This window comes from Nerophis ophidion, linkage group LG13 (assembly GCF_033978795.1).
Source record: "Nerophis ophidion isolate RoL-2023_Sa linkage group LG13, RoL_Noph_v1.0, whole genome shotgun sequence".
NCBI lineage: Eukaryota > Metazoa > Chordata > Actinopteri > Syngnathiformes > Syngnathidae > Nerophis > Nerophis ophidion.
Genome location: NC_084623.1, coordinates 9,324,512 through 9,350,918, shown reverse-complemented (window position 1 = coordinate 9,350,918; position 26,407 = coordinate 9,324,512). Strand labels below are relative to the sequence as shown.

Genomic DNA, 26,407 nt, shown 5'->3' with positions numbered 1-26,407 from the left:
GGGGAGGAGACCCTGCCCCAAGTGGAGGAGTTCAAGTACCTAGGAGTCTTGTTCACGAGTGAGGGAAGAGTGGATCGTGAGATCGACAGGCGGATCGGTGCGGCGTCTTCAGTAATGCGGACGTTGTACCGATCCGTTGTGGTGAAGAAGGAGCTGAGCCGGAAGGCAAAGCTCTCAATTTACCGGTCGATCTACGTTTCCATCCTCACCTATGGTCATGAGCTCTGGGTCATGACCGAAAGGATAAGATCACGGGTACAAACGGCCGAAATGAGTTTCCTCCGCCGTGTGGCGGGGCTCTCCCTTAGAGATAGGGTGAGAAGCTCTGCCATCCGGGAGGAACTCAAAGTAAAGCCGCTGCTCCTTCACATCGAGAGGAGCCAGATGAGGTGGTTCGGGCATCTGGTCAGGATGCCACCCGAACGCCTCCCTAGGGAGGTGTTTAGGGCACGTCCACAGGGAAGACCCAGGACACGTTGGGAAGACTATGTCTCCCGGCTGGCCTGGGAACGCCTCGGGATCCCCCAGGAAGAGCTAGACGAAGTGGCTGGGGAGAGGGAAGTCTGGGTTTCCCTGCTTAGGCTGTTGCCCCCGCGACCCGACCTCGGATAAGCGGAAGATGATGGATGGATGGATGGATGTCTTTGAAACAAGTCTGCTCTGGCATGTTTTTCCAGAAAGGTTTGGTCTCATCACAATTCTTCCATAGTCCACTCTCATTTGTGTTTTTTGGGACCTGTATTGAGTTAGAAAAATGGACAGTACTTGTCAAAACCTGAAAAATAAGTGACGAGTACTGGGCAGTTGCTTTTTGTCTGCAGGCGTGACACAAAATTAATGACTGAATGAAGCGTTACCAAACAGAGGGGTTCGTAAATCAAGGTTCCACTGTACTGTATTTCTTGCAAAAAAGAATTGTACAACTGCAATCATATCCAAGAATCTGGGCTAAAACGAGATGGCGGTGTTATTTTCGCAGCATATTTGTCCTCGTGCTGATGAGTCACACATAATAACGCTCGCATTGCTATTATTGCATCAGTGGGACGGAGAGGGCGGTGTAGTGTTATCAAGGTTTAGCAGCTCGATTCCTCGGTATGGCATTGTTTACTGTGTTCCATCACCGTGCCAACTTTGTGCCAGCCACTTGCCAAGCCTGAGTTATGAGCTCGTCTGGTCCGCGCAGGGGAAGGGGAGTGCGGGGTTCATGCACCGCTCAGACACAAATGGATTTGAAGCGGCCCTCCTCGGTGACACTCCGTCTGTAAACAATAGATTATCTTGTTGGATGTCACCTTCCTACGGTCTCCCAAAGGCGGCTTCAGTGTTCCGCCTGACGCTGTTTACAAGTTGTGTCCTCTATAATAATGCATTTATAGTAAACAAACACAAAGGTCCTGTTTGTCCTTAGAACTCTACAACGACGAGGTCAACATTAAGTCGTCGTCTAATTTTTTTTTCGGAAAGGATAAACAAATGATATACACATATTTAAAGACAAATATGTCCGCAGTAGGCGTGACCCCGGGACGCAGAGATAGAAGACGACGTGCAGGTAAAATATGTATAATACTTCGAATGTGTTCTAAAGTTTGCGCCCTCTAGGCATAGGGCAGGGCTATTCAACTGGCCAAATCCGGCCCGGGAAAGACACTATACCGACCCCCGGGCTGAGTTGAAAATTTGGGTGAAAAAACATTTCTGCGGGAAATTCCTAAAAACAGTAGAGTGCACAAAATGTATTGCTCGAAAACACTAGGGGTCCAAATGTTTGTTTCGGAATGGGTTCTGGATCCGGTGAATCCGGCCGTAATATTCGACTGTGCCATGTTTCGATTCCTGGGTTGCGCTTGGGGTCGAGCACAGGTGCAATTTGGTACTTGTCGATCACTTCGGCGATCAAACTACCCTTTCGGTAATGTTGCGATTTTCAATGCCAACAAAGAAAGCGACTCACAAAAAACGCTCCAAAGTACGTTAAGTAAGGCTCCCCCTTTCAACAAATGCGCTAGCTTAATGCTAACATATATTGACTTTGCTTTTGACATGCTACTGATTAGCAATTTAAACTTTTTGATTTCAACACCTTCAAATGTGTTAATGAGAACTACTACTAGGATGCACGTAACAATATTAAATATTAAGTACGATACTTACAGTATCAGCACTTTGTAGGGCGCGACGACTGAAATGACCAACATGGTATAAACTGAACACTGCTGCCATTTAACGTCCTGGACATGCAACTGCGGTTACTTAGTGTCAAACCTGCAAATGAGACTCAGAAATGTGAGAAGGAAATAAAATATATCTTCACAGCAGTTATCATAATCAGCTTATTGTTAAATGTTGCAATAAAAATAGATTTTATTTTTAAAAAAATATGTATTTATTAACACACACAAAAGTAACAAAAATTAGTACTGTCGGGGACATATATATATATATATATATATATATATATATATATATATATAAAATATATAACAGACATGTTCATAACAATACGTAATATGCACAATATTTACTGTATTTTGATCATTTTAATCAATTTCGGAACTAATTTCCTAGAGCATTTATTTCCGTTTCCATGGCAATGCACTTCCGACTTCTGGCAACAAATGTGCGTTCCTGCTTCCGAAAACAAATACGAGTGTGTTTTCTAATCACGGCAGTCTTGGTAACCGACAATGGACGACTTTTTTTTGGACAAATCAGGATTCATAATCTTATATTTTTGAAGTTGGATATACGGAGGATGAATTGCTGCTTCTAGAAGCGAGCACGAAGGAAGGGTGAGATGTCGGAGCAGGTTAAAATGACTTGAAGCTGCAAAATGTGGAGTTTGAAGCCATGCTTTTTTGCCATAAATGGAGTGCTTACTCAAATAAAACCGTGAAAAAAACGTCCTCGGGCAGCTGGATCAAACAAACAACAGTCCATCGTACGCTGTCTGGCTAGCTGTGTACAAATAAAACATGAAATGTGATCTAATATTTTACAGATACTATAATATGGTTGTTCATGTTTTTCAGTCATTTCAAATTGGTGTTGTGTCGCAATGTTGTGCATTACAAACTCAAAATGTGTTCCGTGCTGACGTAGAAAATAGCGTATCTCTTGCCGTAGGTAGCTTCTATGGCTACTACCGTAGCATACCGATGTGTTACTACGATAGAAGAAAAGAGTTCTTCAGTATTCTCTCTTACAATAACATTAGTGCTACAGCTTGTTTATTATACAGGCTACTGAGCGTAAATGAAGTATTATTGATGGTTTTTGAATGTATTTTAAAGTGATTTAGAAATGGAATTGAGCTCTCTTATTGGCTACATTGCTAGCTACAAATTCAGATTCATATTCAGAAGTACTTAATTAATCCCAGAGGGGAAATTAGATTTTTAGCACAATCCCGTTGAAGATCAGACAAACATTACAGAGACAGAACAAGGATTGATGAAGGGTCAGCCAACTTCCAGCGCCCCTTACAAAAAAAAAAAGGTGAGAAACAGGTAAACGTTGGGGCGTGGGGGGGTGTTGGAATAAATTCTGTCAAAGGCTGCATTCCAGGGAGGGGTCCAGACTGAGGCCAAGGAAAATAACCTCATAGCCATAGCACACGTAAACAAGTTACATAGAATCAACAAAACTTGCAACAGAGGGAAGGGAGCGGCAGCTACTGCTGTATAAGCACTAGTCGGCCATCCATCGCCCCTTACCCAGACACTACCTAGAACAAGATGATTTTTAACAAAAAAGTAGGGATGTCCGGTAATATCGGACTGCCGATATTATCGGCCAATAAATGCTTTAAAATGTAATACCAGAAATTATCGGTATCGGTTTAAAAATAATCGCAATCTGTTTCAAAAAGTAAAATATATAACTTTTTAAAACGCCGCTGTGTACACGGCTTTTCACACATATGGGAATGCAACGCATACTTGGTCAACAGCCATACAGGTCACACTGAGGGTGGCCGTATGAACAACTTTAACACTGTTACAAATATGCGCCAGACTGTGAACCCACACCAAACAAGAATGACAAACACATTTCGGCAGAACATCCACACTGTAACACAACATAGAAACAACAGAACAAATACCCAGAACCCCTTGCAGCACTAACTCTTCCGGGATACCAAAATATACACCTTTAAATATGTGAGTTAGTTTTCTGGCAACGTGGCCCCCAAAACATTGTGGTTGATTAGCCCTGACAAAGAGTCATTTTAACGGAGTGAGCCAAAGACGCAAGAGGCAGTTTCTGATTTCTTCACTCTGTCGGTCTTTTTTAAACGGCGAGCACCCCTGACCCCACAATAAAACATTGATCGATGTGAACTCGAAGAAATAGTATTTCATCTTGTCAGGAGTCCACCGTGACCAAAGTCTTGGACGCGAAACACAGGAAGGGACCGCAGCCAAAAAGTAGCATGAGGTCAAGGTCCCATCAGTCTTGCACTTCCTTCCTGTCTCACCATCCAAAGCGCCGATAGATACGTCCTGCTGCCGCCCCTGCTGATGCGTGTTTGAACTGAGACTTGAACTTGCACGCTTCTGTCACACTGATGATGTTCAAACCCCAAAACCAGTGAAGTTGTGTAAATGGTAAAAAAAAAAACAGAATACAATGATTTGCAAATCCTTTTTAACTTATATTCAATTGAATAGACTGCAAAGGCCAGATATTTAACGTTCAAACTGGAAAATTTTGTTAGTTTTTGCAAATATTAACTCATTTGGAATTTCATGCCTGCAACGTGTTTCAAAAAAGCTGGCACAAGTGGCAAAAAAGACTAAGAGAGTTGAGGAATGCTCATCAAACACTTATTTGGAACATCCCACAGGTGAACAGGCTTATTGGGAACATGTGGGTGCCATGATTGGGTATAAAAGCACCTTCCATGAAATGTTAAGTCATTCACAAACAAGGACGGGGCGAGGGTCACCATTTGGGAACAAATGCGTGAGGAAATAGTCGAACATTTTAAAAACAACATTTCTTAACTAGCTATTGCAAAGAATTTAGGGATTTTACCATCTACGGTCCGTAATATCATCAAAAGGTTCAGAGAATCTGGAGAAATCAGTGCACGTAACATTGAATGACCTTGGATCCCTCAGGTAGTACTGCATTAAAAAGCGACATCAGTGTGTAAAGGATATCACCACATGGGCTCAGGAACACTTCAGAAAACCACTGTCAGTAACTACAGTTTGCTGTAAGTGCAAGTTAAAACTCGACTATGCAAAGCCAGAGTTTTTTTATCAACAACACCCAGAAACGCCGCCGGCTTCGCTGGGCCGGAGTTCATTTAAAATGGACTGATGCGAAGAGGAAAAGTGTTCTGTGGTCTGACGAGTCCACATTTCAATTTTTTTTTTGAAACTGTGGACGTTGTGTCCTCCGCAACAAAGAGGAATAGATCCATCTGGATTGTTCTAGAAGCCTGCGTATGTGATGGTACGGGGGTGTATCAGTGCCCAAGGCATGGGTAACTTACACATCTGTGAAGGCACCATTAATGCTGAAAGGTACATACAGGTTTTGGAGCAACATATGTTGCCATCCAAGCAACGTTATCATGGACGCCCCTGCTTATTTCAGCAAGACAATGCCAAGCCTCGTGTTAAAACAGCGTGGCTTTATAGTAAAAGAGCGCGAGTACTAAACTGGCCTGCCTGTAGTCCAGACCTGTCTCCCATTGACAATATGTGGCGCAATTTGAAGCCGAAAATACCACTGAAGCAAGAATGGGAAATAATTCCACCGGAAAAGCTTAAAAAATTGGTTTCCCCAGTTCCCAAATGTTTACTGAGTGCTGTTAAAAGGAAAGGCCATGTAACACAGTGGTAAAAATGCCATTTTGCCAACTTGTATTGCAATGATTATTTGCAAACAAAATTAAGTTTCTCAGTTGGAACATTTTGAATATCTTGTCTTTGCAGTCTATTCTATTGAATATAAGTTGAAATGGATTTGCAAATCATTGCATTCTGTTTTTATTTACCATTTAGACAACGTGCCAACTTCACTATTTTTGGGTTTCGTATTATTCCATCCAAAAATGTTGAGTTCGGGTGTGATCGTTCCAGACTTTCTTTGGATCGTTGGACAGCAAAACGTTCCTCTGGTGTTGTCTTTCTGTCGCTGATGCTGTGGCGAGGACGCTGCGTTCCACCGAGACCCTCAGCTGTTTCCTTACGTTAACGCCTCGCGGTGTGTGGGCGTGTCCGTGCGTGCGTGGCGTGCACGGCGGCGACTCCGGTCTTGACAAGCAGCTGTCATAAATGCCGTCATGCCTCTCCGCTTCCTGGCTCTTGGATCTTGCGCCTTGTGCGGTCTCCACGCAGCTCGTAACGTGTCATTTCAGGTCAACATCCCAAGGGGTTTCTTCTGGCCCCCTACCCTGGGGTGGATCTCACGTGAGAGGAGGGAAAGGGGGGTTGAATCATTTTGCTTAAAATTTTGTAAGAGGAACTGACAGAAAACACTTTTGAAGATATACCACACTCTACTGCCCTCTGGCGGATAGAGTGGATAGTGCACCCCCTAATTTGTCACGTTTCATGTGTCAGGTAAACCGCGACAATTGACCCATTGTGTATAACTAAATTTGACTTTGTGAACAGATCAAATTATACTGGCAATTTTGTTGAATAAAAAATTTATGAGAAAAATTTGTGTTTAAAAATGTACTTAGGTAAAAATGGTGTTTTTTTTTTATATTTTAAGTTAAAAAAAAAAACTGTGTAAAAAAAATATTTGTTAGTTCAAAAGTCAATACCCATTTCTGGTAAATTATGATATACAAATTAGCTAAAAAGCTGCGATGTGGTAGAATAAGCGGTAGAAAATGGATGGAAATTAGCTAAAAAGATAGCATAAAACATTAGCATGCTAACGTTAGCATGCTATATAAGAGACGGTAACATACTTTTAAGATGGTGCCAAGTACCCGAAGCCAGGATTTTTGGTTTAAATATACAACACTCTACTGCCCTCTGGCGGCTAGAGGGAATAGTGTACCCCCTAATTTGTCACGTTTCATGCGTCAGGGAAACCGCGAAAATTGAGCCACTGGGTACAACTAAATTTGACTTTGTGAATGGATGGGATTATACTGGCAATTTTGTTGAATAAAAAAAATTATGAGCAAAATTTGTTTAGAAATGTACTTAGGTAAAAATAGTGTCGTTTTAAACATTTTGAGTTTAAAAAAAAACCCTCTAAAAAAATATTTGTTAATTCAAAAGTCAATACCCATTTCTGGTAAATTATGATTTACAAATTAGCTAAAAAGCTGCGATGAGGTGGCGACTTGTCCAGGGTGGACCCCGCCTTCCGCCCGATTGTAGCTGAGATAGGCACCAGCGCCCCCCGCGACCCCAAAGGGAATAAGCAGTAGGAAATGGATAGAAATTAGCTAAAAAGCTAGCATAAAATATTAGCATGCTAACATTAGCATGCTATATAAGAGACGTTAAAATACTTTTAAGATGGTGCCAAGTACCCGAAGCCATGATTTTTGGTTTAAATATATAACACTCTACTGCCCTCTGGCGGCTAGAGTGGATAGTGCACCCCCTAATTTGTTACGTTTCATGTGTCAGGTAAACCGCGACAATTGACCCATAGTGTATAACTAAATTTGACTTTGTGAACGGATCGAATTATACTGGCAATTTTGTTGAATAAAAAATTTATGAGCAAAATTTGTGTTTAAAAATGTACTTAGGTAAAACTAGTGTTGTTTTAAACATTTTGAGTTTAAAAAAAAAAACTGAGTAAAAAAAATATTTGTTAATTCAAAAGTCAATACCCATTTCTGGTAAATTATGATATACAAATTAGCTAAAAAGCTGCGATGAAGTGGCGACTTGTCCAGGGTGGACCCAGCCTTCTGCCCGATTGTAGCTGAGATAGGCACCAGTGCCCCCCGCGACCCCAAAGGGAATAAGCGGTAGAAAAATAGATGGAAATTAGCTAAAAAGCTAGTATAAAACATTAGCACGCTAATGTTAGCATGCTATATAAGAGACGGTAACATACTTTTAAAAACACTGTACTTCAACAGATGGACTTTTTTATACACAAAACTTTCAATGAAACTTGACATAAAGATATTTTGTTCACAAAATTCAAATGCAATATTTTTTTTAAAGCATTTAAAGCAATTTTTTTTTTACAAAATTCAAATGCAAAAATACTGTTTTTTTGGTCAAGGTTTTTTGAAGCAACACAAAAAATAAGTTTTCACATTTGAATTTTTACAAAATTCAAGTGCAAAAAAACAAACAATTTTTTAAGCAAAATATGTAATGTATACACCGAATTTTTACAAGCTGAATTTTAAAACACTGTACTTTAACAGACTGATTTTTCTCATACACAAACTTTCAATGAAACTTGACATAAAAATATTTTTTTCACAAAATTCAAAAGTAAAATTTTAAAAAGAAATTTTGAAGCAATTTTTTTTACAAAATTCAAGTGCAAAAAAACTAATTTTGAAAAAATATGTATACACTGAATTTTTACAAGCTGAATTTTAAAACACTGTACTTCAACAGACTGATTTTTTTATTCACAAACTTTCAATGAAACTTGACATAAAAATATTTTGTTCACAAAATTCAAATGCAATATTTTTTTAAAACATTTAAAGCAATTTTTTTTTACAAAATTCAAATGCAAAAATACTGTTTTTGGTCAAGGTTTTTTGAAGCAACACAAAAAATAAGTTTTCACATTTGAATTTTTACAAAATTCAAGTGCAAAAAAAAAAACAATTTTTTAAGCAAAATATGTAATGTATACACCAAATTTTTACAAGCTGAATTTTAAAACACTGTACTTTAACAGACTGATTTTTCTCATACACAAACTTTCAATGAAACTTGACATAAAAATATTTTTTTCACAAAATTCAAAAGTAAAATTTTAAAAAGAAATTTTGAAGCAATTTTTTTTACAAAATTCAAGTGCAAAAAAACTAATTTTGAAAAAATATGTATACACTGAATTTTTACAAGCTGAATTTTAAAACACTGTACTTCAACAGACTGATTTTTTTATTCACAAACTTTCAATGAAACTTGACATAAAAATATTTTGTTCACAAAATTCAAATGCAATATTTTTTTAAAACATTTAAAGCTATTTTTTTTGCAAATTTCAAATGCAAAAAAAAACTATTTTTGAAGCAAAATATGTATACACTGAATTTTTTTTATTTTTTTTGAAGTAACCAATATGTCTGCACTTAATTTTTCTCCCAAAAAATGTTTATACTCCAATTAAAATAAATTAATTACATAGATTACGTGTCCGATAAAAATACAAATATCAACCTCCATTCTTCAATTGTGTCCCCTTGTTGTTGCTTTAAATGTTTTAAAAAAATATTGCATTTGAATTTTGTGAACAAAATATCTTTATGTCAAGTTTCATTGAAAGTTTTGTGTATAAAAAAGTCCGTCTGTTGAAGTACAGTGTTTTTAAAAGTATGTTACCGTCTCTTATATAGCATGCTAATGTTAGCATGCTAATGTTTTATGCTAGCTTTTTAGCTAATTTCCATCCATTTTCTACCGCTTATTTTTTTCACAAAATTCAAAAGTAAAATTTTAAAAAGAAATTTTGAAGCAATTTTTAAAAATAAAATTCAAGTGCAAAAACACCTAATTTTGAAACAAAATATGTATACGCTGAATTTTTACAAGCTGAATTTTCAAACACTGTACTTCAACAGATTTTTTTATACACAAACTTTCAATGAAACTTGACATAAAAATATTTTGTTCACAAAATTCAAATGCAATATTTTTAAAAAACATTTAAAGCAATTTTTTTTACAAAATTCAAATGCAAAAATGCTGTTTTTTTGGTCAAGGTTTTTTGAAGCAACACAAAAAATAAGTTTTCACATTTGTATTTTTACAAAATTTAAGTGCAAAAAAAAAAAATTTTAAGCAAAATATGTAATGTATACACTGAATTTTTACAAGCTGTATTTTAAAACACTGTACTTTAACAGACACACTTTCAATGAAACTTTACATAAAAATATTTTTTTCACAAAATTCAAGTGCAAAAAAAATAATTTTGAAAAAATATGTATACACTGAATTTTTACAAGCTGAATTTTAAAACACTGTACTTTAACAGAATGATTTTTTTATTCACAAACTTTCAATGAAACTTGACATAAAAATATTTTGTTCACAAAATTCAAATGCAATATTTTTTTAAAACATTTAAAGAATTTTTTTTTTACAAATTTAAAATGCAAAAAAAATATTTTTGAAGCAAAATATGTATACACTGAATTTTTTTTTTTTTTTGAAGCAACCAATATGTCTGCACTTAATTTTTCTCCAAAAAATGTTTATACTCCAATTTAAATAAATCAATTACATAGATTAGGTGTCTGATAAAAAGACAAACATCAACCTCCATTCTTCAATCGTGTCCCCTTGTTGTTGTGTACCGCCGGTCCAGTGTGGGTGTGGGCTGCAGATTGATGAGAGGAGTGCGGGTGGCTGCGGTGTGATGGATGACAAACACGTCCAAGGAAGCGTCACTTAGCATCCCTCTCTATCTTTCCGCTCTGGCTTCTAGTCGTTACCTCTTTCTCTTTCCTTCCCCGTGTCGCACCTCTTCCAACCCCCCCTCTCCTAAGCCCGGGACTATCGATTAAGTGTCTGGGTGGATCCCCGTCTGGCCCTAAGTGAGCAGGTGTGTGTGCTGCAAGTGGTCTAAAACACCTGTCTTCCTGACAGGAAACAAGCGCAGCGTTTTTACCTCCCCCCCCCCGGTGCAGGGTATTACACCCCCGGTGAGACGCTCGGCGACGCTCACATACCAAACATGGACATCGCACCTTGTGACTCAGCTAACATTTTTCCAATCGTATTCGTCTTCTTCTAGGCCAGGGGTAGGGAACCTATGGCTCCAGAGCCAGATGTGGCTCTTTTGATGACTACATCTGGCTCTCTGATAATTATATTTATATAGCGCTTTTCTCTAGTGACTCAAAGCGCTTTACAAAGTGACACCCAATATCTAAATTACATTTAAACCAGTGTGGGTGGCACTGGGGGCAGGTGGGTAAAGTGTCTTGCCCAAGGACACAACGGCAGTGACTAGGATGGCGGAAGCGGGAATCGAACCTGGAACCCTCAGGTTGCTAGCACGGCCGCTCTACCAACCGAGCTATGCCGAGTAACCGTTTAATACTCCTCCATATCAGTAGGTGGCAGTCCGTAGCTAATTGCTTTGTAGATGTGGGAAACAGCGGGAGGCAGAGTGCAGGTAAAAAGGTGTCTATTGCTTAAACCACGGGTAGGGAACCTATGGCTCTAGAGCCAGATGACTGCATATCTTTTATTTAGATATTCAATGTTTACGCAACAACACATGTCAAAACAGGAACGGGGAGTATATAAACAGTCATTGTTTTCGGTCACATCGAAGACAAAAGAAGATGATGCCTCGGGCTTGGGCTCATCCTGGTTGCAGCTTCGGCAGGTTTTTGAGGACAAAAGAAAACCCCTCTCGTCGCATCCCAACGTACACAGCGGAATGTTCCAAGACCTTGCTTGGCCGAAGAAGGACAGCTCTCAACTGCTCAGTGGAATCTCAGAGAGCTGAAAGTTTTTTTGATAATTAACACACAATTTACACAATTTTTCTAACAAACAGTCTGGATCAGCGTTTTTCAAAGTGTGGGGCGGGCCCCACCTGTGGGGAATAGAGACATGACAGGTGGGGCGCAAGGAACGGGAGGGAATTTCACTTAAAAAAAAAATTTTATTATTATATTCTTGCGGCGGCTATGACAGAGAAGAACGCGGAGTTGGAATATAATTACAACACTTTATGTACATATTTATATACATATTTATATCATATTTACATATTTATATAATATGTAACCACAAGCTCCATTCACAGACAGACTCCCACTGCTTTTATGAGCGGTCAAGCGAGTCAAAAGCCGAAATGTTTTATTTTTATTTATTTGTGGCGGCCGTAATTCTTTCGTGGCGGGCCGCCACAAATAAGTGAATGTGTGGGAAACCCTGACTTGAATGTTACTTGATGTTCAATAAATTTGAAAAATGTTAAGCTTGGCATTAGCGTTCTGTTGTGGCGATGAGGGCAGGTGGGGCTTGAAAACTCCCCCTTGTCCAAAGTGGGGGATGACAAAAAAAAGTTTGAGAACCACTGGCTTGGATGGTTTGCTTCCCCTTTGGTCCGGATGACATGTCGTCGAATATTTTCAAAAACAATTTGAAATGTGGACTCGTTAGACCACAGAACACTTTTCCACTTTCCATCAGTCCATCTTAGATGATCTCAGGCCCAGAGAAGCCGGCGGCGTTTCTGGATGTTGTTGATAAATGGCTTTCGCTTTGCGTAGTAGAGCTTTAACTTGCACTTACAGATGTAGCGACAAACTGTATTTAGTGACAGTTTTTTTCTGAAGTGTTCCTGAGTCTCTGTGATGAGGTGGCGACTTGTCCAGGGTGTACCCCGCCTTCCGCCCGATTGTAGCTGAGATAGGCACCAGCGACCCCCGCGACCCCAAAAGGGAATAAGCGGTAGAAAATGGATGGTTCCTGAGTCCATGTGGTGATATCCTTTAGAGATTGATGTCGGTTTTTAATACAGAGGGATTGAAGGTCACGTTCATCCAATGTTGGTTTCCAGCCATGACGCTTATGTGGAGTGATTTCTCCAGATTCTCTGAACCTTTTGATGATATTATGGACCGTAGATGTTGAGATCCCTAAATTTCTTGCAATTGCACTTTGAGAAACGTTGTTCTTAAACTGTTTGACTATTTGCTCACGCAGTTGTGGACAAAGGGGTGTACCTCGCCCCATCCTTTCTTGTGAAAGACTCAGCATTTTTTGGGAAGCTGTTTTTATACCCAATGATGGCACCCACCTGTTCCTAATTAGCCTGCACACCTGTCAATCAATCAATGTTTATTTATATAGCCCCAAATCACAAATGTCTCAAAGGACTGCACAAATCATTATGACTACGACATCCTCGGAAGAACCCACAAAAGGGCAAGGAAAACTCACACCCAGTGGGCAGGGAGAATTCACATCCAGTGGGACGCCAGTGACAATGCTGACTATGAGAAACCTTGGAGAGGACCTCAGATGTGGGCAACACCCCTCCCCCCCAGGGGACCGAAAGCAATGGATGTCGAGCGGGTCTAACATGATACTGTGAAAGTTCAATCCATAGTGGCTCCAACACAGCCGCGAGAGTTCAGTTCAAAGCGGATCCAAGACAGCAGCGAGAGTCCCGTCCACAGGAAACCATCTCAAGCGGAGGCGGATCAGCAGCGTAGAGGTGTCCCCAACCGATACACAGGCGAGCGGTCCATCCTGGGTCCCGACGAGCGGTCCATCCTGGGTCTCGACTCTGGACAGCCAGTACTTCATCCATGGTCATCGGACCGGACCCCCTCCACAAGGGAGGGGGGGACATAGGAGAAAAAAGAAAAGAAGCGGCAGATCAACTGGTCTAAAAAGGAGGTCTATTTAAAGGCTAGAGTATACAGATGAGTTTTAAGGTGAGACTTAAATGCTTCTACTGAGGTAGCATCTCGAACTGTTACCGGGAGGGCATTCCAGAGTACTGGAGCCCGAACGGAAAACGCTCTATAGCCCGCAGACTTTTTTTGGGCTCTAGGAATCACTAATAAGCCGGAGTCTTTTGAACGCAGATTTCTTCCCGGGACATATGGTACAATACAATACACCTGTGGGATGTTCCAAATAAGTGTTTGATGAGCATCCCTCAACTTTATCAGTATTTATTGCCACCTTTCCCAACTTCTTTGTCACGTGTCGCTGGCATCAAATTCTAAAGTTAATGATTATTTGGAACAAAAAAAAATGTTTATGAGTTTGAACATCAAATATGTTGTCTTTGTAGCATATTCAACTGAATTTGGGTTGAAAATAATTTGCAAATCATTGTATTCTGTTTATATTTACATCGAACATAATTTCCCAACTCATATGGAAACGGGGTTTGTTTGTCCTCTGTCACAAAGGCTATTTTAGACGAGACTGAAGGCTCAAGTCCTCCTCACATTTACAAGGTCCATGCAGGCACAAAAAGGAGACACGGGGTCGAATTTGCCGTTAAAGTGAAATAGCACACGTGCCGTCGCCCACGTGCAAGCACGGCATCCACAATCAGGCGGGAGAGGTGATTATAGCTATTGTATGGCAGGAAATGAAAATGAGCCCCCCCCGGTCTTCGCTATTGATCGACCAAGGGAGCGATGGCGAAGTGGATGAGGGAGGAAGGGCGACAAGGAGATGAGAACGGCGAAGGTGAGAGATGGATGCTGATTAGTTGATGTCTACATTTGCATCTTTATGTCTATCTTCAGGCAGTCCCACACTCTCAGGCATTAATTGGGAGGACACTTTGGCAGATTAAGGATTCAGAGCCCCGGACCTGACTTCCAATTAGATTAAATATAGATTAGCGCAAATTAAGAAGAAGGTCTTTTTTTATGAGGCCAACTTTCTTTGGTTAGTTTGTCCGTGTGCAACTTCCTGTCAGACGCCCCGCTGTATCCTGTCTTTGGAACCTTTATTTTCTGCTTGTGGGACGGCGAGGCTCAGTGGTTTGGAGGTAGTTGTCCAGTAACCAGTAGGTTCCAGGTTCGAATCCGGTTCTTGTCCATTCTGGTCTTACAGTAAGGAAGGGATTCACATAGCCCCATTCCTAGGTGGATGTCACGTTAATCATTTGTGCGATGCAGTATGCTGGAAATGATGGAAAGTGTCACTCTACATCAGGGTTGTGTCGATACCAATATTTTGGTACCAAAATATATTTTTTTAAATAAAGGGGACCACAAAAATGGCATTATTGTGTATATATATTTAACAAAAAATCTTACGGTATGTTAAACATGTTTTTTATTGCAATTGTTTTCTTAAATAAAATAGCAGGTGGAGGTAGTTGTCCAGTAACTAGTAGGTTCCAGGTTCGAATCCGGTTCTTGTCCATTCCGGTCCTACAGTAAGGAAGGGATTTACATGACTCCATTCCTAGGTGGATGTCACGTTAATCATTTGTGCGATGCAGTATGCTGAAAATTATGGAAAGCGTCACTCTACATCAGGGTTGTGTTGATACCAATATTTTGGTACCAAAATGTATTTTGATATTTTTTTAAATATAGGGGACCAAAAAAATGGCATTATTGTGTATTAAACATGTTTTTTATTGCAATTGTTTTCTTAAATAAAATAGCAGGTGGAGGTAGTTGTCCAGTCACCAGTAGGTTCCAGGTTCGAATCCGGTCCTTGTCCATTCCGGTCCTACAGTAAGGAAGGGATTCACATGGCTCCATTGTTAGGTGGATGTCACGTTTATCATTTGTGCGATGCAGTATGCTGAAAATGATGGAAAGTATCAACCACATCAGGGTTGTGTCGAAACCAATATTTTGGTACCAAAATATATTTTTTTAAATAAAGGGGACCACAAAAATGACATTATTGTGTATATATATTTAACAAAAAATCTTACGGTATGTTAAACATGATTTTTATTGCAATTGTATCCTTAAATAAAATAGCAGGTAGAGGTAGTTGTCCAGTAACCAGTAGGTTCCAGGTTCGAATCCGGTTCATGTCCATTCCGGTCCTACAGTAAGGAAGGGATTCACATGGCTCAATTCCTAGGTGGATTTCACGTTAATCATTTGTGCGATGCAGTATGCTGAAAATGATGGAAAGTGTCACTCCACATCAGGGTTGTGTCGATACCAATATTTTGGTACCAAAATATATTTTTTTTTAAATGAAGGGGGACCACAAAAATGGGATTATTGTGTATATATATTTAACAAAAAATCTTACGGTATGTTAAACATGTTTTTTATTGCAATTGTTTGCTTAAATAAAATAGCAGGTGGAGGTAGTTGTCCAGTAACTAGTAGGTTCCAGGTTCGAATCCGGTTCTTGTCCATTCCGGTCCTACAGTAAGGAAGGGATTTACATGACTCCATTCCTAGGTGGATGTCACGTTAATCATTTGTGCGATGCAGTATGCTGAAAATGATGGAAAGCGTCACTCCACATCAGGGTTGTGTCGATACCAATATTTTGGTACCAAAATGTATTTTGATACTTTTTGATATTTTTTTAAATAAAGGGGACCATAAAAATGTTATTATTGTGTATTAAACATGTTTTTTATTGCAATTGTATCCTTAGATAAAATAGCGGGTGAAGGTAGTTGTCCAGTAACCAGTAGTTTCCAGGTTCGAATCCGGTTCTTGTCCATTCCGGTCCTACAGTAAGGAAGGGATTCACATGGCTCCATTCCTAGGTGGATGTCATGTTAATCATTTCTGCGATGCAGTATGCTGAAAATGATGGAAAGTGTCACTCCACATCAGGGTTGTGTCGATACCAATATTTTGGTACCAAAATGTATTTTGATACTTTTTGATATTTTTTTAAATAAAGGGGACCACAAAAATGGCATTATTTAACAAAAAATCTTACTGTATATTAAACATGTTTTTTATTGCAATTGTTTGCTTAAATAAAATAGCAGGTGGAGGTAGTTGTCCAGTAACCAGTAGGTTCCAGGTTCGAATCCGGTTCTTGTCCATTCCGGTCCTACAGTAAGGAAGGGATTTACATGGCTCCATTCCTAGGTGGATGTCAAGTTGATCATTTGTGCAATGCAGTATGGTGAAAATGACGGAAAGTGTCACTCCACATCAGGGTTGTGTCGATACCAATATTTTGGTACCAAAATGTATTTTGATACTTTTTGATATTTTTTTAAATAAAGGGGACCACACAAATGGCATTATTGTGTATTAAACATGTTTTTTATTGCAATTGTATCCTTAAATAAAATTGTGAACAGTTTCCTTTTCAACGCAAAGGAAAATTGGCACGATCAAGGCATGATCGTGATAATAAACTACAAAAAGCAAACAAATTGCGCGCACAATGGCGGTACAAAACTAGACTATGAAAACAAACAAAGCACAAAGGCAGAACTAAAAAATACCAAAAACTTACGTGGCATGGGCAGGAGGGATTAAACAGCATGGCATGGCATGGAGGAAGTATGTGTAAAGTCGACAATTGCAACTACAGGTTTAAATAATAGCTATGATAAGTGCAAACAGGTGTGAGACATAAGGACAGGGGCGTGACATGAGGACAAGGTGAAAACTAATGAGTTGCTATGGTAATAAGACAAACAACAAAGTGCAGGAACAGGAACTGCTTGTCCAAAAAATACAACCAAACATAACAAAAACCAAACATGATCCCATAGACGTGACAGGCGCGTACCTTAGAGGGAATGTTGCTTGTAAGTACTCTATGACTGTGTGCTGCCGAACATGCTCCTCTGCTTGTAATCCAACAATGTCATGACGGGACAACGACGCAACGTCATGCCCGTTTTTTAAAAAATTAGTGGCTCGGGGACCGGTACTTTTTAAAGGTGGTATAGTACCGAATATGATTCATTAGTATCGCGGTACTATACTGGTACCGGTATACCGTACAACCCTAGTGTGTACATTATTAATTTTGTTCCCTTGCCTGCCGACAGGTGGACCTGTACACGCTGAAGGTGATCACAGGCATCGCCATGCAGGGCGCCGTTTCCAAGGATACGCAGAAGTCGTACTACGTGACCACCTTCAAGCTGGAGGTCAGCACCAACGGAGAGGACTGGATGGTCTACAGACATGGCAAGAACCACAAGGTAGGGTCGGCGCCCACCCACGCTCACACCATCCCTCCACCGTCAGACTGCCAGATATGAGACGGGGGGGGGGGAATTAGCAACCAATTGACCGCGATCCAAAAAGTCCGACCTGGGTCTGCAATGACAGCCGCAGTCTTTCATTTGGGGGGGTTTTACGACCCCTCACGTCATTGCATGGAACCACGCTGCTTTGACCATCACATCTGGTTACGCTTACCGACTTGTTAAAGTTGTCAGCCTAAGTGAACACTCTGCTCGTCAAGGTGTTAAAGCATCGGGGTTTGCGCTACGGTCTAGGACCCCGGCTGATGATACCGGGGGTCTTAAAATCCCCAGCCACCGCAGTTGATTAGAGAAACATTCCTGCAGCGGTCTCTCGCGGTTGCGGCCGTTTTAACCGTCGCAGACGTTCCTCGGCTGCCGGCGGTCCACACATTTTGTCCTGCGGTCTAGTTTCATGCCGTAAACCCGGGGTGTCCAAACTTTTTCCACGGAAAATCCATTTTTTTCTCTCTCAAAACTAGGCCTGGGCCGATAACAAATTTTACTCAACAATAAATTGACCTACAAATTTATATGTCATTTAGGGCTGGGCGATATATCGAATCTACTCGATATATCGCGGGTTTGTCTCTGTGCGATACAGAAAATGACTATATCGTAAAATTGGAGTATACGTTCTCACGCAATTGCTTTTAACTGCAGGCTAAAAGCAATTGCTCTTCTCACTCTTTCCTGTCTCTCCTTCTCACAGAGACGTAACACAAGTGCACCTTCTTACAGATGGGTAACATTAGCTGTGGTGCTAGTGGTGCGGTGCGAGTGTTAATTAATATGAGAGAAAGAAAGATGTGAATCTGGTAACAAATGAAGGAAGAAGACTTAATTCCCAAGAAAAACAGTACGGAGTCCATCGTCTGGCGGTGGTTTGGCCTCAAGCGGGAAGATGTTGAACAGACAACTGTAATATGTCAAGTATGCGGCAAAAGCGTTGCTACAAAAAGTAGCATTTTTGCTAATTTTAACATCATTTGAAAAGTCACTTGCTAGAGAATAAAGAGTGCTTGAAACTCCACATGTCAACATCCCTAGGCAGTGACACACCATCAACCATTTCCACATCAATACCGTATGGAAAAAATTGTCAATAACAGAAGGAGTTAATGTCAGCAGGAACCTACCACATAGTGAAGGACATACACTATTTGATTTCCTATAATGCAGCTAATTTTATTGAAATATCTTGTGTGACATCATGCACAAAAGTGCACTTTTGTTGTTTTAAACTAGGGCTGGGCGATATATCGATATACTCGATATATCGCTGGTTTGTCTCTGTGCGATACAGAAAATGACTATATCGGGATATTTGAGTATACGTTCTCATGCAGTTGCTTTTAGTGCTGGCATTACACTACAGGCTCTTCTTCACTCTTTCTTGTCTTTCTTGTAGTGACCTGGGTAACGTTAGCTGTGGTGCTAGCGGTGCAGTGCGAGTGGTAATACGAGAGAAAGAAAGATGTGAATCTGGTAACAAATGAAGGAATAATTCATTCCCAAGAAAAACAGCAGGGGGTCCATCGCCTGGCGGTGGTTTGGCTTCAAGCGGGAAGATGTTGAACAGACAACCGTAATATGTCAAGTATGCGGCAAAAGTGTTGCTACAAAAAGTAGCATTACTGCTAATTTGTAGCATCTTTTGAAAAGTCACCCGCTAGAGAATGAAGAGTGCTTGAAACTCCGCATGTCAACATCTCTGGCCGGTGCCACACTATCAACCATTTCCACATCAATACCGTATGAAAAAAATAATCAATAACAGAAGGAGTTAACGTCAGCAGGAACCTACCACATAGTGAAGGACATACACTATTTGATTTCCTATAATGCAGCTCATTTTATTGAAATATCTTGTGTGACATCATGCACAAAAGTGCACTTTTGTTGTTTTAAACTACGGCTGGAAGAGACAACAACGAGTGAGAAGAGCCTGTAGTGTAATGCCAGCACTAAAAGCAACTGCATGAGAACGTATACTCAAATATCCCGATATAGTCATTTTCTGTATCGCACAGAGACAAACCAGCGATATATCGAGTATATCGATATATCTCACTCGTTGTTGTCTCTCCTTCTCACAGAGATATAAAACAAGCGCAACTTCTTACATACGTCTCATACTGTTGCGCGTTCAACGTCATATGCCCTTGCGGAGTAGAGAGGTAGCGACATGGGTAACGTTAGCTGTGGTGCTAGCGGTAATACGAGAGAGAGAAAGATGCAAAATGTGGTAATAAATAAAGGAAGAAGACTTAATTCCCAAGAAAAACAGCACGGGTCCATCGTCTGGCTGTGGTTTGGCTTCAAGCCGGAAGATGTTGAACAGACAACTGTAATATGTCAAGTATGCGGCAAAAGCGTTGCTACAAAAAGTAGCAGCACTGCTAATTTGTAGCATCTTTTGAAAAGTCACCCGCTAGAGAATGAAGAGTGCTTGAAACTCCGCATGTCAACATCTCCAGCCGGTGCCACACCAACAAAATGCCCAAGCCACCATATCCACATCAACGCCGTATTTAAAAAAAAAAAGTCAACAACAGAAGTATATAACGTCCGCAGGAACCTACCACATAGTGAAGGACATACACTATTTGATTTCCTATAATGCAGCTCATTTTATTGAAATATCTTGTGTGACATCATGCACAAAAGTGCACTTTTGTTGTTTTAAACTAGGGCTGGGCGATATATCGATATACTCGATATATCGCTGGTTTGTCACTGTGCGATACAGAAAATGACTATATCGTGATATTTGATTATACGTTCTCACGCAGTTGCTTTCAGCAGCGGACATTACACTACAGGCTCTTCTTCACTCTTTCTTGTCTTTCCTTCTCACAGAGATATAAAACAAGCGCAATTTCTTACATACGTCACATACTGTCGCGCGTTCAACGTCATACGCTCTTGCGGAGCAGAGAGGTAGCGACATCGGTAACGTTAGCTGTGGTGCTAGCGGTGCGGTGCGAGTGGTAATACGAGAGAGAGAAAGATGCAAAATCTGGTAACAAATGAAGGAAGAATAATTAATTCCCAAGAAAAACAGCACGGGGTCCATCGTCTGGCGGTGGTTTGGCTTCAAGCTGGAAGATGTCGAACAGACAACCATAATTTGTCAAGTGTGGGGCAAAAGCGTTGCTACAAAAAGTAGCATTACTGCTAATGTGTAGCATCTTTTGAAAAGTCACCCGCTAGAGAATGAAGAGTGCTTGAAACTCCGCATGTCAACATCTCCGGCCGGTGCCACACCAACAAAATACCCAATCCACCATTTCCACATCAACTCCGTATTAAAAAAAATAGTCAACAACAGAAGGAGATAACATCAGCAGGAACCTACCACATAGTGAAAGACATACACTATTTGATTTCCTATAATGCAGCTCATTTTATTGAAATATCTTGTGTGACATCATGCACAAAAGTGCACTCTTTTTGTTTTAAACTAGGGCTGGGCGATATATCGATATACTCGATATATCGCTGGTTTGTCTCTGTGCGATACAGAAAATGACGATATAGTGATATTCGAGTATACGTTCTAACGCAGTTGCTTTCAGCTGCGGACAATACACCACAGGCTCTTCTTCACTCTTTCTTGTCTTTCTTGTAGTGACCTGGGTAACGTTAGCTGTGGTGCTAGCGGTGCAGTGCGAGTGGTAATACGAGAGAAAGAAAGATGTGAATCTGGTAACAAATGAAGGAATAATTCATTCCCAAGAAAAACAGCAGGGGGTCCATCGTCTGGCGGTGGTTTGGCTTCATGCGGGAAGATGTTGAACAGACAACCGTAATATGTCAAGTATGCTCCAAAAGAGTTGCTACAAAAAGTAGCATTACTGATCATTTGTAGCATCTTTTGAAAAGTCTCCCGCTAGAGAATGAAGAGTGCTTGAAACTCCGCATGTCAACATCTCCGGCCGGTGCCACACCAACAAAATGCCCAAGCCACCGTATCCACATCAACTCCGTATTTAAAAAAAAAAGTCAACAACAGAAGGAGATAACGTCCGCAGGAACCTACCACATAGTGAAGGACATACACTATTTGATTTCCTATAATGCAGCTAATTTTATTGAAATATATTGTGTGACATCATGAACAAAAGTGCAATTTATTTGTTTTAAACTAGGGCTGGGCGACATATCGATATACTCGATATATCGCTGGTTTGTCTCTGTGCGATACAGAAAATGACTATATCGTGATATTCGAGTATACGTTCTCACGCAGTTGCTTTCAGCTGCGGACATTACACCACAGGCAAGTATGCGGCAAAAGTGTTGCTACAAAAAGTAGCATTACTGCTAATTTGTAGCATCTTTTGAAAAGTCACCCGCTAGAGAATGAAGAGTGCTTGAAACTCCGCATGTCAACATCTCCGGCCGGTGCCACACCCAAAAAAATGCCCAAGCCACCATTTCCACATCAACTCCGTATTAAAAAAACAGAAAGAGATAATGTCCGCAGGAACCTACCACATAGCTAAGGACATACACTATTTGATTTCCTATTTTGCAGCTCATTTTTATTTGACAGTTATCGAAATATCTTGTGTGACATCATGCACAAAAGTGCACTTTATTTGTTTTAAACTATTGTAGTGGCGTTCTGTACAAAAAGTACACTTTATTTTAGTGTTGTTTTGATTTGTCATCTTAGTGACATCATACACCCCTTTGCTTTTTTATTGCATTTTATAAAATGTGCCGAAGGCCGTTAAAAAAATATAGCCATGGGCCAAACATGTTTGGCCCCCGAGCCGCAATTTGGACACCCCTGCTGTAAACCCTTCAGGAGCACTCTGTTGAAGGCCCCTGGCTCACAGAACCGTGCAGTAAAAGTGTCTCAAAACAAGAGAAACAATGAAACCGAGAAAGAAATGCTTTGCGGGTTGCAGATCCCAAAAGGTTTGTAACCGCCAGAGAACTCAATAACAGATAAAAAAAAAAAAGGGGGACGTTTACGAGCGTGTCTACATGGATCGAATATTTTATTGATGAAGCACATGCGAGTGACTCGACGTCCTCGCTCTTGTAAGTGGAAAGAATGTGAATTGGTAGCAGCGCCCGTCCTCCTGCTTCATTTCCGGTGTTATTTTTAGTAAACGTCGCAACCTTTTCTTGTTACATTTCACCTGTTTGCTATTTTATATCACTTATTATGTTTTTACTTGTTTTCCAATCTTCCATCCATCCATCCATCATCTTCCGCTTATCCGAGGTCGGGTCGCGGGGGCAACAGCCTAAGCAGGGAAACCCAGACTTCCCTCTCCCCAGGCACTACGTCAAGCTCTTCCCGGGGGATCCCGAGGCATTCCCAGGCCAGCCGGGAGACATAGTCTTCCCAACGTGTCCTGGGTCTTCCCTGTAGCCTCCTACCGGTTGGACGTGCCCTAAACACCTCCCTAGGGAGGCGTTCGGGTGGCATCCTGACCAGATGCCCGAACCACCTCATCTGGCTCCTCTCCATGTGGAGGAGCAGCGGCTTTACTTTGAGTTCCTCCCGGATGGCAGAGCTTCTCACCCTATCTCTAAGGGAGAGCCCCGCCACACGGCGGAGGGAACTCATTTCGACCGCTTGTACCCGTGATCTTATCCTTTCGGTCATGACCCAAAGCTCATGACCATAGGTGAGGATGACACGTAGATCGACCGGTAAATTGAGAGCTTTGCCTTCCGGCTCAGCTCCTTCTTCACCACAATTACTGAAGACGCCGCACCGATCCGCCTGTCGATCTCACGATCCACTCTTCCCTAACTCGTGAACAAGACTCCGAGGTACTAGAACTCCTCAACTTGGGGCAGGGTCTCCTCCCCAACCCGGAGATGGCATTCCAGCATTTTCCGGGCGAGAACCATGGACTCGGACTTGGAGGTGCTGATTCTCATTCCGGTCGCTTCACACTCGGCTGCGAACCGATCCAGCGAGAGCTGAAGATCCCGGTCAGATGAAGCCATCAGGACCACATCATCTGCAAAAAGCAGAGACCTAATCCTGCGGTCACCAAACCGGAACCCCTCAACGCGTTGACTGCGCCTAGAAATTCTGTCCATAAAAGTTATGAACAGAATCGGTGACAAAGGACAGCCTTGGCGGAGTCCAACCCTCACTGGAAATGTGTCCGACTTACTGCCGGCAATGCGGACCAAGCTCTGGCACTGATCATACAGGGAACGGACCGCCACAATAAGACAGTCCGGTACCCCATACTCTCTGAGCACTCCCCACAGGACTTCCCGAGGGACACGGTCGAATGCCTTCTCCAAGTCCACAAAGCACATGTAGACTGGTTGGGCAAACTCCAATCTTGTTTTTTAAAAATGTGCCGTTAAAAAATGACTTGCGGGCCACGCTTTGGACAACCCTGGTTTTATTTCTACGCTTGTATTGATGAAGTCGTAAAAATGCGAAAGCGGTAATTCCGCACAAGGCTTTCCGATAGAAGGAGACACGGAGGCGAGTGGCAATTCGTCTGCTGATGAATCCCTAGTGTCAGCATCTGGCGGCCCGTGGCTCATCTTAGCTGACGTACCTCACACGGCGAGTCAGCAGCCGTCTGAACGCCGCGTGCTGCTACCGAGTATAAATCAGCAAGCAGCAAGGGGTGGAGACCATATTTGGGTTGGACGTCTGGCTCCCATTATGGAGGACTCAGATGGAAGCATTTACCGTTAATTCCGGGCTATAGAGCGCACCGGTATTTAAGCCACACCCACCACATTTCAGAAAAAAAAATCAATGTTTAATAGGGGTGTAACGCTACACAAAAATTTCGTTTCGGTACGTACCTCGGTTTAGAGGTCACGGTTCGGTTCATTTTCAGTCCAGTAAGAAAACAACCAAATATACATGTTTTGGTTATTTATTTACCAAATTTGTAAACACTATAATAATTCTGCCCACGTTAATCCGCATTAAACTGCCTCAAGTTGTTGCTTTGATTAAATGAAATTACAAAACATTTCTTCCACATATAAAAAGTGCAACATCAAACAGTTTCAAGTCAACTCATCATGCTTGATTTATTACAGTATTTGGGAACCCTGTAGTTGACTTTTATTATGTAAATGTTATATTTTTGTCAACATGTGATAGCAGGGACCCTGCCATTCAAAACTAGGCTGCTACATTACTAATGATTCATGTAACTATAGCTGAAAAATAGGAGAGACTATTAATCTCTGAAATCTATGGAGTTCATATTATCCATCCATCATCCATCCGTCATCTTCCGCTTATCCGAGGTCGGGTCGCGGGGGCAACAGCCTAAGCAGGGAAACCCAGACTTCCCTCTCCCCAGCCACTACGTCTAGCTCTTCCCCGGGGATCCCGAGGCATTCCCAGGCCAGCCGGGAGACATAGTCTTCCCAACGTGTCCTGGGTCTTCCCCGTAGCCTCCTACCGGTTGGACGTGCCCTAAACACCTCCCTAGGGAAGCCTTCGGGTGGCATCCTGACCAGATGCCCGAACCACCTCATCTGGCTCCTCTCCATGTGAAGGAGCAGCGGCTTTACTTTGAGTTCCTCCCGGATGGCAGAGTTTCTCACCCTATCTCTAAGGGAGAGCCCCGCCACACGGCCGAGGAAACTCAATTCGGCCGCTTGTACCCGTGATCTTATCCTTTCGGTCATGACCCAAAGCTCATGACCATAGGTGAGGATGGGAACGTAGATCGACCGGTAAATTGAGAGCTTTGCCTTCCGGCTCAGCTCCTTCTTCACCACAACGGATCGGTACAACGTCCGCATTACTGAAGACGCCGCACCGATCCGCCTGTCGATCTCACGATCCACTCTTCCCTCACTCGTGAACAAGACTCCTAGGTACTTGAACTCCTCCACTTGGGGCAGGGTCTCCTCCCCAACCCGGAGATGGCATTCCACCCTTTTCCGGGCGAGAACCATGGACTAGGACTTGGAGGTGCTGATTCTCATTCCGGTCGCTTCACACTCGGCTGCGAACCGATCCAGCGAGAGCTGAAGATCCTGGTCAGTTCATAGTTCATATTAGTTCATGTGAAATAACAGACAGACAGGGCTTTGCTGCCCCTAACACACACACACACACACACACACACACACACACACACACACATACACGCACACACACAGCAAAATGAGCTAACTTAACGCTAAAAGCTAATTAGCCTCCACATCACCTCAAGCCAGAACTGTGAGCGAGCTGAACTGCAGTTGAAGTTTCTAGAATGTCAACGGGCTCATAGTGACGTTTGTAATAGTTGTGACTGGAAAGTGTTTTTTATAATTTGGGGAGTGTACGATGTCCGCTGCTAAACACGTCTGATCGACAATGAAGCGTTGACAACATGCGTTCTGAATACGCACTGCTGATTGGGGTTTGTATGTAACCAATCAGATGGTTGTGTGGGCGGGACAATGCTGGGTGCTCACTGCTCAGACAGAGGCAGAAAGCAGAGCAGCTTGTTAAGACTTTAGGTTACAAACTCGTTCGATACACCCTCGTACCGAACCGAAACCCCCGTACCGCAACGGTTCAATACAAATACACGTA

General features: G+C 41.6%; 1 protein-coding gene across 3 annotated transcripts in view; it reads left to right on the top strand.

Annotated features, from left to right (window-relative positions):
• The window catches only part of LOC133564198 (neuropilin-2-like), a 461,460-nt gene that overhangs the window by 100,409 nt on the left and 334,644 nt on the right, over positions 1-26,407 (top strand). For all 3 annotated transcript variants that reach the window (XM_061918348.1, XM_061918347.1, XM_061918349.1), the window contains exon 7: positions 17,650-17,805. In XM_061918348.1, coding sequence (XP_061774332.1) covers positions 17,650-17,805 — 156 coding nt within the window. The remainder of the gene's footprint in view (positions 1-17,649; positions 17,806-26,407) is intronic.